This window comes from Fringilla coelebs (assembly GCF_963513975.1).
Source record: "Fringilla coelebs genome assembly, chromosome: 25".
Classification (NCBI taxonomy): Eukaryota; Metazoa; Chordata; class Aves; order Passeriformes; family Fringillidae; genus Fringilla; species Fringilla coelebs.
Window position 1 is genome coordinate 341,927 of NC_140051.1, and position 14,205 is coordinate 356,131.

The 14,205-nt window shown below is 55.2% G+C and overlaps 2 protein-coding genes across 2 annotated transcripts; both read right to left on the reverse strand.

Moving 5' to 3' along the window:
* Window positions 1-120: 120 nt before the first annotated feature.
* UBE4A (ubiquitination factor E4A) lies at window positions 121-10,637 on the reverse strand. Its single transcript, XM_084221632.1, has 20 exons — window positions 10,466-10,637; window positions 10,159-10,323; window positions 9,873-10,049; window positions 9,599-9,711; window positions 8,876-9,028; window positions 8,626-8,785; window positions 8,270-8,472; window positions 7,863-8,054; window positions 6,670-7,003; window positions 6,282-6,408; window positions 5,087-5,394; window positions 4,382-4,514; window positions 3,183-3,370; window positions 2,996-3,096; window positions 2,757-2,870; window positions 1,930-2,104; window positions 1,611-1,791; window positions 1,266-1,413; window positions 873-1,030; window positions 121-727 (listed from the first exon to the last, which is right to left on the reverse strand). The coding sequence occupies exons 2-20, from the start codon at window positions 10,280-10,282 to the stop codon at window positions 586-588; spliced, it is 3,231 nt and encodes a 1,076-aa protein (XP_084077758.1). The 5' UTR covers window positions 10,283-10,323; window positions 10,466-10,637; the 3' UTR covers window positions 121-585.
* LOC311162834 (G protein-activated inward rectifier potassium channel 4-like) lies at window positions 10,289-14,087 on the reverse strand (the record flags this gene model as incomplete). The annotated part of the gene is made up of 4 exons (XM_084221414.1): window positions 10,289-10,560; window positions 12,070-12,402; window positions 12,616-13,801; window positions 13,911-14,087. The coding sequence occupies 4 exons, from the start codon at window positions 14,085-14,087 to the stop codon at window positions 10,289-10,291; spliced, it is 1,968 nt and encodes a 655-aa protein (XP_084077540.1).
* Between the last annotated feature and the right edge of the window lie 118 nt (window positions 14,088-14,205).

The window sequence follows — 14,205 nt, forward strand, 5'->3', positions numbered from 1 at the left end:
GCTGGATCCGCGGGTTCGAGACCCGCGCAGGGCGGAGAGCGCGCCGGTGCCCGCACCAAGCCCAAAGAGTTTTTTTACAGCTCCCGGCACCGCCAGACCTCCAGCACGAGCTGTAAGATAATCTCTGTGTTTAATTTCCAACGCCCGCCATTCCCAACACTCACTGGGGGAGTAAACCCTGCTACACCCCTGGCACATAAAAGTCAGAAAAACGTCCCCCTCCCTTTCATCAAGTGAAAGATGGTTACAGTTTAAACACAGAACAGAGGGAGGCTTTTGGTGTTGCTGGAAAAGAACGTGGCCAACACAAAGAGCAGGTAATAGAGAGCCAGGGCACCACATCATGAGGAGGTTGTGTTCTTCTCCCAAGGCTGAGGCTCGAAGCTGTAGTGCAGTGGGATGTCGTAGTATTAGAGTCTTGAAAGGAAAACAGAGAAGGGCTGGCGGGGAAGGTCTGAGGAGAGACTCCAAAGGTGGTGGCAATGCACTAAATGTGGTCATCATTAGAGTGGCAGCTCCAGCCATTACCCCTGCATGGCTATGATCTCGCCCATGACAGGAGGTTTAGAGATGAGATCCTGTCTTTTAGTTCAGCGTGTCCTCCAGCTCCTCCTCCTTCTGCTTTTTCCTCTCTGCAAGCCATCTCTGTATCTTTTGTTTTAGCTCTGTGTTTGGTCTGATCTGGTCCATAGTGAGGGGACTCCGATTGAAAGGATCTGTCTGATCACTGAAATATAAAAAATCAAGGAGATTACTTGGACACTCCTGGTGCTAGAGATAAAAAAAAAAAAAAAGAGAGAGCCCAGGAAGAGTCACTGGATATGTGAAATAGATTCCCAAAAGTCTCAAGGTGTGAGGGCTGTGCTGCACACCTGAGGAGGTGTCGGGCTATAGTCGATCGGTCCACAGTGACACGGGAGGAGGGCAGGATCACGGGGTCTGACATCAGAGTGCTCATGATTGGATCCAGGAATTCATCACAGGCATCTGCGTATGTCTCCTCTTCCTGCTGCTGCCGGTCTGCAAGAGACTAGGGAGCACACGTAGCTCTGAGGGATTCAGCCTCCCCGTTCTTTAAAAACCAGGGAGCATTCACAGGTCTGGGCAGGCAAGGAACCCTCCCAGCTGCCCCACCTGGACCTTGCACAAAGCTCCACTCCCAGAAATCCAGCTCCACAGCAAAGATGCAGCAATACACAGAGTGAAAAGGACACAGGGAACCAGCTCTACCTTTTTTTGTATGTTGAATCCCCTCCAGTGCTCACCTTGATCCTCTCAGCCAGGTTACTAAAAGACACTATCATGTTGCCAGGCTTGTTAATCTTCTTCAGAACCCGCACGGTCTGGGCAAAGAGCGTCGGTGAGTAGGAGCGGCCGTCCTTGGGGACTGTGGCACAGAAGTTTTCTTCATCCCTGCACCAGGTTATGTGAGAGGAAGGTTTAAAAATCCCCATTTATCAGGCTGCAAAACAGTCCCCACAGCAGCCACATTCCCATAGCAAAGAACTCAAAGCTAAAGAAAAGCTTAGTGTAACTAAGCATTCCCCACCCAGTATCACCAAGATGGCTCCTGCATGGCTCCCGACAAGCTCACTCCCCTCCTCACCTACCCAAGGTTTAGGTAGATGGTGCAGATGTCAGACACGAGCTGCTGTGGCTTGAAGTCAAACTCACTGAAATCTTTCACCTTCAAAGCTCCCATTTTAGGCCCAACCAGGTGTTGCAGGAAGTAGTTGAGCATGGAGATGATGCGCTCAGCAAGGAAAGGATGCACAAATAGAGACTTGATTTCTGGAAAGCAAAACAAGTTTGCAGATTCACAGCAACTCCATCGTCATCTGACCACACTGAAATCAAGTTCCTGCCTGCTCACTCCCTGGCAGGGTTCTTCCCTAAGTCCTAGCAGGCAGGAGGGGCCATTTTCCCTACCTGAAGTTAGGAAAGCCAGAGTGCCAATGGTTTCATTGGACATGATGTTGTGGAAACGTGCCAGCTGACCAAACATCTGCAGGCTGGACTCCTTCTCACGGCGAGCCTCGGGGGACAGGCTGTCCCACTCGCCTCGGTCCTTCTCAATCTGCTGAACTTTGATCTTGCTGAGGTACTGCAAGACAGAACACATGGAGTGTTTGGGTGGGTGGTGAAAGCAAGGAGATCCAGAAACACTCAAAACGAGTGAGGCAACATCCATATCACCCATCTTATCTGCTGGCCTTCCAGCAATCAGTTCTGTGGCAGGTAATAGCTCCCCAAAATAGCCCTTTCTAGCAGCAACAGCAGCTCTGAAAGGAGTGGAGAGACATTTAACACACACCAGGGACATGAGAGCACCTGAAATTCCCTTGTAATCACAAAGGAGAACTGCCTGGAGACAAAAGGCCTTGATTAGGATAAAACACTTGCAAAAAGACCAAGGGGATTTGAGAATCAAAACCCACAGTGATTGTTTAAAGCCTGAGTGTATCCAGATTAGGAACAGGCAGATTTCCTAGAGTGCTTCCTGTTGGGTCTGAAAAAGCCCTTTTGCTCCTCTTAGTTCTGAGCTGCCTCCTGAACCCAATGGAAGGAAGGGTAACCCACAGACAGGGCCCCAGACCCTTCCTCCTGCTTTCACCCCTTCTCCCAGGGCACTGGCCACTCCATCTTGGGATTGTTTCCTGCATATTACTTAATGCAGAGACTCACCAGTTCAGTATTGCACCTAGGAAGTGAGAACTTGTTTACCTGATAGTGATGGAACGTGAGCTCAGCCCTACCTGTATGGCTTCATCCAAGAGGAAAATGGCATCGTTCATGAGCAGGTTAAGGAAGCGCAAGAAGAGAGGGGGATTCATTGCCTCCAGGTTCTCTGAGGCATAATCAGCCAGAGCCTGCAAAGAAAGGGGGAATAGCGAATTCTGCAGCCCAGCCCCAGTGGCAGGACATGGAGCCACGTGACTCCCCACATGAGCTGCACACCCACATGGCACACTCAGGCATGCACCTCTCGCCTCACCTTTATGCTGTCCCGGTAGGAATCAGTGTCCCACATGTACCTCAGGATGGGATACATGGGACGGCGGTAGTTGAACTTCTGTTCAAACTGGTGTGGGTCACCTGGGCACAAGCCAAAGAACCTTTCAAGTGGACAGTCCCCCATGGGTGCTACACAGGGAACACAGCTCTTCCCATTCCGCGCTTACCTGTGAACTCAATATCCACAAAGACTTTGATGAGTGCCTCGGCCAGGTGGGCAGCGTGCTGGTAAGAGCAGAACACTCGCTTGCGATGGAACATGCTCGAGACGAGTGGGCTCTGAGCCTGATCCAAGTGAGGCATCACAGCTTCCAACACTTCAGCCAGCTTGGCTCGCAGGTGAGGATTTTTCATCCTGCAAGAGAAACAAAGCAAATCCAGGATGGCATGTCCATAATGCAGAATGGAGCTGCTCAGGAATCATTCCAGCATCTGTGCTCATCCATGCTTGCGTGCCAGATTGCTGCAGACCATCAGTAAAGCCAGCTCTGGGTCAGCAGTCACTTGCATAGACACCATGCCATAGTGGAATCTCGGGCGAAGGGAGAGTATGGGAACAGCCAAGCTGCTGCTCTCACCATCCTACAGCAGCTCTACCACTCACAGCCCAATGCCTTCTTGTCAGCTGGAGGTCTCGAGCAAATCCCACCAGCCCTCCCAGCTGTTTTCCTACTGCCCACGGACCTGCTTCCCTTCTACCCTGCAAATCCAAGTGCTTTGCCTGCTGCATATGCTGTCCAGCACCAAGCACTGAGGTTAGAGTATACCTCTGTGGGACAGAAGGCAAACCATCTGCCCCAGGTGACGCTGTAGGGGACTGCCAGAAGAAGTACACACTCCACCTCCCAATGAGGAATGAGCAGGAACAATGAGAGCTGCCTACCATGGGAAATCTCCATCTGCAGCTGTTGCTGCCAGGAGCTCACTGCATTTACACGTGAGTGTAAACGAATGAACAACAGAAATGCAGAAAGCAGGGTGATGTCTTATCAGGAAGATCGATAGAACTGCTCAGTTCAGTTCAGTGGACATCACAAAGATATTCCCAACAGATCAATCCCAGGAGTCCCTTTAACAAGTACAAAATGGCTGTAGCTGATGAGGTTTCTGCATCATACAACCAAACACACATATTTAAGCACTAAATCCCATTTGAACCTTGCATGAAGCCTGTGGCCTCCAGGCATGCCTGTAGTCCCTCTGTGCCTCCTGCAGGCATATTTCAGCTGTTTCAAAAAGATCAACCTGCTCGTGGCTGCACAAACCAAACCTCAAGACAGCTCTGCAATTTCTACTTGCTTGGTCACCCCGGGTGTTCTGCACAAGAACCCGGGTGTTCTGCACAAGAACCCAGGGCTGCACCTACCTCTCCACATCACCCATGAAAACAGTAACAAAGTGAAGGATGTGCTCCAGGGAATCAGCAGAAGTCTCCAAGATGTCATCAGCAAAACGCCGCAGGAAAATGAAAAAGTCGCCCAAATTATCAGCAAAGAACTCTGAAAACAGAGATTGTAGCTGAGCTCCTTTCCAGGCAGCTCACCTTGCCCTTTTCCAGCCTCCCATCCACTCTCCCTTCACTACCCTGATGCTGATAAAGTATTGGTAATTAACAAGCTGTATTAGAACCTGCCATAGAGAAGGATGCCCAGCCTGATGGCATGAGTAACACCTGGCACTCACCTCCCCTCTTCCCTCCCACAAGTCAGGTCACTTACGGAGTGAATCCAGCATCTGTCTGCTGATGACACACTTCTACACAATCCCCAAGGGAAGAATCCTGAAGCAAGCCCCAGAAAAGAGTTTACATATAGAGAAAACACTAAATCAATGTAGAACTTGCCACTTGCAAGTGAGGACTTCTAAAAGGTCAGCAGCTTCACCACCCTAAGTATGCCCCTCAAACAGCCCCAATTCTCTAAGAGAGATCTTCTTCAGAGAGAATATTCTGCACAATGTCAGTGGTGGCAGCGTGTCCTGCCCTGGACAGGGAAGCACTTGCTCAGGCAGCTCTTCCAGTGCTCATGTACGCAGGTGTTGGCACAGAGCCCAGCAGCACCCGTGGCCTCACCTGGCACGTAGGCCAGCGCGCTGTGCTCCACCTGCGGCAGGGGGAAGGTCAGCTCCAGCGCCTCGCTGCCCTGGTTCCCCACAGCCAGCTGCACCAGCAGCACTGCCATGGACACCTGCAGGTTCAGGCAGTTCTGCAGCATCTGCGGTTCCGTCATGGCCGTCTTGGTGGACAGATAGATGGTCATCAGGCGCTCAAACTGCTCCCTGAGGCTGTCAGCAGCAGGGCTGGAGCTCTGCTGAGCTTCTCGCCATGCCACTTGCAGGCGGTGAAGGCTTTGGTTTATCTTTACCATCTGGTCGTGCAACCTGCCCAGGAAAGGAGGCAAGGAGGGGCTCAGGAGACAGACAGACAGACATCCTGCCTCACCAATGCAGAAGCTGGTGGGAGACTGTTCTGTGCTGGTGGATTCAGATAATTTTCTGTGGGTACCCTGTCTGGGACTCTGGCAATGGGAAGCCTTGGGGAAAGGCTTGGCAGGACCTGGGAGGTACATGACCCTGTGAGGGACCATTGCACCTCAGAGTGGCCTGGGGACATAGCAGAGCTCCCTTGGGTCACTGAGGTCAGAGATCCAACATGGCCCAGAGACGCTTGCAAGGTGACACTTCAGTTTCCCAGCAACAAACCACTTGCATAATAACTTTCTTGTCAATGTCTATATTTAGAGAATAAACCAGAAGGGGACTCTGCTTGGATCAGCCATGACCTCACAGTATCTAGGCAACGATTTGCAGAGGGAAGTTGTGCAAAACAGAGTGTTTTAGTGTCCAGAAAATCCTCTCCTGGAAGCTGACAGCTACCTCACACTGCTGTTTGACATACACTCCCAGTGGGCAGGTGCTCTGCCATCTGGATGAGGCTCCTGCCCCAAGGAGAGGGGGAATGGAGCAACCTACAAATACACAGCTCTTGCCTGTTGGTGTCTATAAATAACATGGAGCCTGCAAGACTCCTTTATTAGGATAAAATACTTGCAGAAAGGCCAAGGGGATTTGAGACTTAAAACCCACAATTGTTTAAAGCCTGAGTGTATCCTGATTAACAAAAATGTGAGCAAAATTTCTTCTTGCAATTAGTCAGGCTGAAGTTCAAGCAGCAGCTCAGCTGACCACCCTGTGTTCAGAGTATTTACTGAAATGTGCATAGCTGCACATGGGTGGAAAACAGCCCCAAAGGAACTGAAAGCAAGTACCTGTGAAACCCCAGGTGCAGGGTATACTGTGTGAGCACTAGGTTTTCCGTTACCAGGTTGTAGCTGTTCGCAAACTGCGGCTCTTGCTCACTCGGAGCAGGGATTAAACATGTTTCTTTTTCCAAACCTGTAAGGAAAAGCATCTCTGCATAAGGTCCTACCCAGCAGTGCTGGTGAGGAGAGGGCTTGAGAGGGTCCCTCCTGAGGACACAAAAGGGCTCCGGGTGATACTGGAAGGATTTTATTGCTCTCTTCTTGCTCCTCTCTAGCCACATTTTTAACTCTCCCCTAACCCTAATGGCATCCACTGAGAGGGTACTACTGGGTAAAGTGGGAACCTGAGGAGATCTCCTTTCCCATTCCCTTAGTCCCCAATGCTTAGATGTACCTTTCATGTGTACATTCTTGCTCCTCCTCTCCTCTTCGTTCAGCTCCTTCAGGGCACAGTAGGTAGGGTTGAAGGTTAGCAGCTTTGGAGATCTGGGTTTGCAGAAGGGCTGGCACAGCTTCAGGAGGGCAGCCCCCAGGTTGAGGAAGAAGGCATCTGAGGCGTACATCTGGAAGAAAATCTCTGGCATCTGGTTAGCCCAAATCTTGGTGCGGCCCGCATTCGCATGGAGGCAGTTTCCCAGCCAGGAGAGGATTCTGTGCTTCGTCTCTGGTGACAACTGCAACAGGTTCTTCAGCATCTGGTAGATCTTCTCATGGAACTGGGCCATGAACTGTTAGACGAAACAGAACACATCTGAATGAGTCTTTGGGGGCTGTTCTTTTGCCTCTCTGATATCACTGCTATCAGACCCTTTTCCTGCTCCAGACCACGTCCTGCTCCTCAGGAAACCCAGTGAATCACCCATCACACAGAGGTGTTACAAGCAGGTCAGATCCTGGGGCTGGCAGCAAACAACAGTTAGGGATGTCCTCAAAAGCACAGCTAAGACAATTTGTTCTCATACAGAGCAAATCCAAAATTCTTTGCCTATTTTTGACAGCCTGAAAAAACCCCTAAGTGGGAAAGCCCCTCTCAGGGATGACCTCTGCAACCCAGTTCATTCCTGTATTTATATGCTGCATCCTCAAGCTTCACTTACTCCTGACCGAATGGAACGTTCCTAGGAAGGAATTCCGAGGTATTCCTAAGTGTTCCTCTAAGGAAGAAATTTGCTTGCATAACGAGAGAGAATGTTGCCTATCACTTTCTCAACTGGTGAATCAATTAGTGTTTTAATTACAGGACAGGTACTAAAAACCACTCCCTGGTGATTGCAATACCTAAGACAGATGATCTCCAGCACTTCAAGTCACTGATGTCTATTCCACCAGTCCACCCACCCTTTTTCCAAAAGCTCAGGCAACTTTGGTAAAGCACAAAGACTTGGCTGGCAACCACCCAAGGCAGCTGGCAAAACTGTTTCCATGCTCCAGCTGGAGGATTCAAAGCAGTTTTGGGACATGCCTAGTTGCAAGCCAGGCTATTCCTGAACCAGCAGTGGAACTCAAGCTCTGATGCCACATTTTGAACCTTCAGGCAATGAGAGGCCACTAACACCCCAGGAAGCAGAACTGCCCCACTTCTCCCACCTGATGGATGTTGGATTCCTGCACTTTAATCTCCTGTGGGCTGGATCGGGATGGATTCAGAAAGTAGCCATGGTTCTCCACCACGCCAGGGGTCTTCAACAAGCAGGAGATATTTAAAACAGCACCAAGCAAAGTCTTCTGGTACATCTGTCCATTGCTGGGATCCTTGGGCTGGACGTAGCCTGCAAAAACCTGAGGAACACATCAGGACATGCTGACAGTTGTCCAAAATCCCAGCAAAAAACCCTAACAAACGGATGGGTTTGTGGCAGGCTATGAGAAGGGAGAAGAGGGCTATGACTACACAGGTTAGGTGTTGTTACACCACACTGCTCGTTTGACCTCTGCATATCAGGTCTTGTACATATGACCCTGCAAAAAGCTCCTGTCTAAGCCAGGGTACCCACCTTTGCTATGTCCTTCTGCTTTGTGAAGTAGAGGAGCACATCGAGATATGTGTACAGCAAGATCTGGCAGAGGTCCAGGTCCTTGATTCTCCCCAGCAGAATGTCAAACACGGGAACCATGACCTCCCCAAATGTGCGCACCTCCTCGTCCATCGTTAAGGCTTCTATCACCTCCTCAAGGAACTCAGTCATGTCTTCAAACTCTGGCAGGAGATACAAGGCTATTACTCACAGTGCTCCAACAGCAAACCGACCCAAACACAACCCCCCCTTCTGACAACAAGGGGAGCCAAAGCTTCACCCAACCCCAGGGCAGCCTGGCAGCAGAGGCAGTGGCACAGCCCGGCTGCACTTACGTGCCCCTCTCAGTGTCTCCAGCAGCAGGTCCACCAGCTGCTCGTACACGTTCTGGTTGACATAGATCTCGGGGGTGAGGAGCACAGTGCGAGTGTTGGACACCGTCAGGTTGCGGCAGCGCACGGCAAAGGGCAGCAGGTTCTCGGGGACCTTGGTGATCTGAGCAAGGAGAACAAGGCAGAGTTGGGCCCAGGCACTGCAGCTCCAGCTGGCTCACTGCAGAGCGGGGTGCAGAGCTGCCTGGCCCACCTCCTCGCGTGCCCTGCGGAAGCAGGCGTAGAGGTAGCGCAGGATCTGCCTCTCCCCAGCGTCGCGGTCGGCCGAGAGGTTCTGGCTGCTGGCACAGGTCATGTGGATCAGGTGGCTCCCGGGCTCCGGCAGCAGCAGGCGGGTGAACAGGGCCTGGGCACCAGCACAGACAGGGCACAGTGACACAGGCCAGCACAGAGCTGATCCCTACGGAGGAGGAAGCTCCACACCACACAGGCTAATTGGTTCCTGCTGGGAAGAGCTCTCCCTGTCCCTCATTAAATAACAGAGCACAGCAGTGAGAACCCTCAGCTGCTTCTAGCCTGAGCAAATCCTCCAGTCCCTCATGGAACAACAGTACCCCCACCAGAAACCATTTCCACTGAAATCCTCAGCAGGAATGACTGATACAGCTGCAAATGAAGATGAGAGTGTGCATGGACACTGCTGACTGAGCTCTCTGGTTTTTCTTCCCTTTCCCACCCACACAGACCTAGAGGGCAGCAAACTCCCGCAGCTTCCAGGAGGAAGGGCTGGATTCCCCAAATTCTACACTTTTCTCAGTCTCATATCCCAAAAATCTCATGGACTTTTCCAGCAAAACAATAAGTGGCAGCTTTGTGCCAAGTTTTGGAAAAGTATTTGGGATACCATATGTACATTCTGATTAAACAAGCTCAATCTGGTGGCCAAAGCCTGCAGATAGCCCCCGGCAGTCCATACCTGCTCCACATTGTCCATGTCCAGCCAGTCCTGGTCATCCAGGTCTGCAGCCATCTCCTCCAGGTACACACAGCGTGCTGGGATCCCATTCCCACTCTTCATGCTGGGGTCACCTGGGGAGGGCAGAGGGACCTGTTCTGTTCCACCTGCAGGCAGGACTGTCCCCAGCACAGCTCCAGCACACAGTACTGTCCCCTCCCAGCCGTCCCCTCCCCTGTCAGAGCTGCCCCAGCCTGTACCGCACCCCCACCAAACCGGGGCCTGCCGGGCTCACTGTTGTCCAAGGTGATGAGGAAGATCCTCTGGATCATGTGGTTGATGTTGAGCTGCTCGCAGAGCTCTCGCTGCGAGCGGAACGAGCGGCTGATCTCGGCCACCGAATAGTCGCAGTCATCCAGGCTCTCAGAGACACTGTTGTCGGAGTCATCCTGGCTGATGGACGTCTCCTCGCCTGCAGGACAGAGCCCTCAGCGTCTCGGGGCCAGCCCCTGTTCGAGCGGACCGCCTCGCCCCCTCCCCGGGGCCAGCCCCTGCCCCAGCGCCAGCCTCGACCTCCCCACCTGTCAGCTGCCGCAGCTGCTGCTGCTTCTGGACGGCGGCGAAGTGCTTGGCGGCAGCGACGGAGCCGAAGAGGGCGGCGAAGGGGTTGCTGGAGATGCTGTTGTTGTTCTCCTGGTCGGTCATCTCCCCTCAGGGCCGCGCCATACGGGTGAGCCGGGGCAAGGCTGCAGGGAAGGCCGCCATCAGGGCCCGGGCCCGCTCCTCCCGGGCGCGGCGGGCTCGTCCCGCTCGGTGCGGGGCTCGGGCCCCAACCCGCTCCCGCTCCAGTGCCAACCCGGCCCCAACCCGCTCCCGCTCCTCTCCCACCTCGGCCGCCGCCGGAGAGCTCTGCACGTCACCGCGTCGCACAACGATTGACGTCACCGCGACGCGCCGGAAGTAGAGCACGGCAGTGGGGGGAACTTAGGGAGCTCGGGCGAGAACGGCGGCAGCGACTCCTGGCGGTCGGGACGGGGAACGACACCTGCGGCCCCGCGGGGACGGGAACGGGAACGGGAACGGGAGCGGGAAAGGGATACGGGAACGGGAATGGGAATGGGAGCAGGAAGGGGAATGAGAGCGGGAACGGGAGCGGGAACGGGAGCGGGAAAGGGATACGGGAACGGGAATGGGACACGGGAACGGGAATGGGAATGGGAACGGGAAGGGGACACGGAATGGGACACAGAATGGGAACGGGAATGGGACCGGGAATGGGACACAGAATGGGAATGGGAATGGGAATGTGACAGACACAGGGACGGGGCCAAGAATGTGACAGGGATAGGAATCTGGCCCGGCTCGGTGGCACCCGAGCGTGTCCCGTGCTGTGAAACGCGACCATGTGTGTGATAACCCAGTTTGTGTTTGTTATTCGCCCAGTGGCCTGTATTTGAATATTAGCGATATGGAAATCAACTGCTTAATAGGCACATCATGGTTTTATATCGAATCAATGTGCATGTTGACCCTTATTAACTTTGCACCTACAATCACTTGTTTGCAGCTTTTTTTTTTTTAACTTTTTCTTGTGCAGGGAGTTTTATGTTTGTGGGGGATTTGGGGCTGCAGGGGGTGTGGGGTAGGGACAGTGATATACATGTTTATATTATACCCCCATGCATCCCTTCTGTGCTTGGCTGACCCCTGCCCCAGGGCCTCCCCAGCTCCATCCCTCCCCTCACACCCTTCTGGGCAGGACAGATTTGAGCTGAGGTCAGAAAATACCCTGCCCAAGACTCCATGGGGAGATACAAAGGTGGGCTGATAGAGGAAAAGCAAAGGTGGACAAAAGGGGTTAAATCCAAGGGGTTATTCTGCAACCCCCTGAGGCAAAGCTGACTGGGGAGTACAGGGAGGCTCCTCAGCCCAGCCAGACCCTGCATACACAGATTTTATTGATTTTTTTTTCAGTCCAGGCCCCTGGCTCAGGCCCAGGCACTGCCCTGCCAAGTGCTGCAGGTGACTCCAGTGGCGTCATTCCTGTAACAATATTAATTTAATTCTACTACTCCGTGTCCAGCCTCTTGCAGCACCAGCCCGGTGCAATGTTTCCCTGCTGAGGGAGTCTTGGGGCACCATGTCAGGGACCGGGGGCAGTTTGGGGTGCTGGGGGGCACGGCGCTGTGTCAGGCTCCACGAGGTGGTGCAGGACTGAGCCCGCGGCACTGGGGAGCTCTGGGCTCTGCCTCTTCTTTGCCCAGACGCCGAGGGCTCCCCCAGAACAAACGCGGCTGACGGCTGGGTGGTTTTGTCATGAACAGCCTTTACTCGCCCACTGCCTCGTACTCCTCGTTACAAAAGAACAGCTCAACAAAAAGAATGCCGCGTGGCTGCGGCCGGGGGAGCAGGGGCGAGGGCTCAGCCCCACAGAGCAGGGTGGGCTATGGCACTGTTGGCGTGGGGCACGGGCCGGGGAGCTCAGGCAGGGCCTTCCCGCGGCGTGGGCTCGTCCCGGCCGCCCTCGGCCGCGCTCCCGGGGCCGCTCATGCCCGGCAGCGCGTCCTCGCCGGGCCCCGGCAGCGCGCACGGCTGCACCAGGTGGTCCCAGTAGAGGCTGAGCGTGGAGTGCTCCTGCTGCTCCAGCTCCCTCAGCTCGTGCAGCTCCTTGGCGCTGGCTGCTGGCGTCTGCACCTCAAAGGTCATCTCAAAGCGGCTGTAGTCCACCTGGAAGGCGCCTTTCTCCAGGGACATGCAGGGCTCAAAGCGGTATCCCCAGAGGATCTCGTCCTCCGTGTAGGAGGTGCGGGCTTGGCACGTCATTCCTGCGGCAAGAACATGGCTGTGCTGGGTGCCACAACGAGCCCCCTGCTGCCTGCGAGGGGCTTCCAGCCCTGCATCACCCACGGCCCGCTGGAGACACACAGGACCCCGAGCCTCTCTTGCTCAGATGTCACTCCTGGGCCAGGGTTTGCCCAGCATCTCCAGAAGCCCAGGCGAGCCCCCCCTCTCCACCCTGACTCCCCGAGACCACTTGCCTGTGGCTTCCACGATGCCCTCGAGGATGATGATGATTTCAAATTGCTCCCGGCGCAGTGACTCGGCCGACATGTCCCAGAAAGGGCTGTGACGGTTGATGACGTGGCAGATGATCTGCGGCTCCACCAGGAACAGACGGTCCTCCCCCGTGTCATAGCCCAGGTTCAGCTCCGACTGCTCCAGGGGGATGAACTCCCCCTCGGCCGTCTGACGGGACTTGATCAGCTTTGCCCGGATCTTGGCATCCACCATGTGGCTTTCCCGCAGGTCCCCCACACGAAACATCAGGCACAGCTTCTCGTCCCGGAGGGAGATGACACAGTTCTTGCTGAAGATGAGGGTCTGGGCACGCTTCTTGGGCCGGGAGATCTTAACGAACATGCAGCCGACCATCATGGCGTCGATCATGGAGCCGACGATGGACTGTGCGATCAGCAGGATGACGCCCTCGGCGCAGTTGGCCGTCACCATCCGCGTGCCGTAGCCGATGGTCCGCTGGCTCTCCACCGACAGCAGCAGGGCGGACACGAAGCCGTCCACGTTCTCGATGCACGCCTGCCACTCGGGATCGCCCTGGTGCCCCACGTCACCGCGCACCCAGGCGTCCAGGAAGTAGATGAAGCCAAAGACCACCCAGGTGACAACGTAGCACATCATGAAGACGAAGAGGAACCAGCGGTACTTGAGGTCTACGATGGTGGTGAAGATGTCTGAGAGGAACCTCTTCTTGTCCTGGATGTTGCCCAGATTCACCTGGCACTTGCCCACTTTTGTCACGTAGCGCTGCCGCTGCCGCCTGCCGGCCTGGGCCATGGGGCTGTCCTCCTCCAGCAGCTTGCAGCGCCGGCTCTGCAGCCCCTCCGGGGTGGGAATGGTGGAGCTGCGGGCGGAGGTCTTGCCGCGGGACAAGTTGGGGATGTTGGCCACGCTCAGGGCGTGCAGCGGATAGAGACGGGCACCCGCTTCTTGCGGGGCAGGTGGCGGGCACCAGGACGGCCGTCCACGGTGGTGCTGGGCGGTCAGGCTCCCGCGGCTCGGAGGCAGGGACGGCTCACCGGGGACAAAGCCGCTGTGACGGGGTGCGGATGGGTAGTTTGGCATCGGGGCGCCTCTCTTGGCAGCAGCGGCGGCGGCTTTCTGCCCGCCGTCCTCCACCAGAGCCCCGGGGACGGGCGGCAGATCGGGCTGCGGGGGGGAAAGGAGCCCGTCGGTGAGAAATCGCCTCCGACAACAACCGCGAGAGCCCGGCGGCATCGTGTGCCGAGGATGCCCCGGAGCCTGGGGCGAGCCATACCTTCTGCGGGAAGGTGCCGTAGCGGCTGGTGTCGGTGGGCGGCCGGGGCAGGTAGGCCAGCATATGCTTGGCCGTGGGGGTCTGCGCCGGGGGGATGGAGTTGCTGCGGCCGCGGGGCTCCTCGGGGGCCAGCCAGCCGCCGGCGCCGCCGCTGTTGCGGGCGTAAGGGAGCACCATGGCGGCGCCGGGGCGGCGGCTCAGCCCCGGGCTGGGCGCAAGGTCCTGCCAGGGGGAGAAAGGCGGGAAGTTACTTCGTACAGGAAAGCAGCTTGGGGCTCCGGCCCCGCTCCGCATC

Excerpts from the sequence above, each read along its gene's own strand:
- UBE4A (XM_084221632.1), bottom strand. The coding sequence starts at position 10,282 with ATGACCGACCAGGAGAACAACAACAGCATCTCCAGCAACCCCTTCGCC. Across the intron at positions 1,414-1,610 it reads ACCATCTACCTAAACCTTGG|GGATGAAGAAAACTTCTGTG; the intron begins GTAGGTGAGGAG and ends AACCTGGTGCAG. Across the intron at positions 1,031-1,265 it reads ACCTGGCTGAGAGGATCAAG|TCTCTTGCAGACCGGCAGCA; the intron begins GTGAGCACTGGA and ends TGTGCTCCCTAG.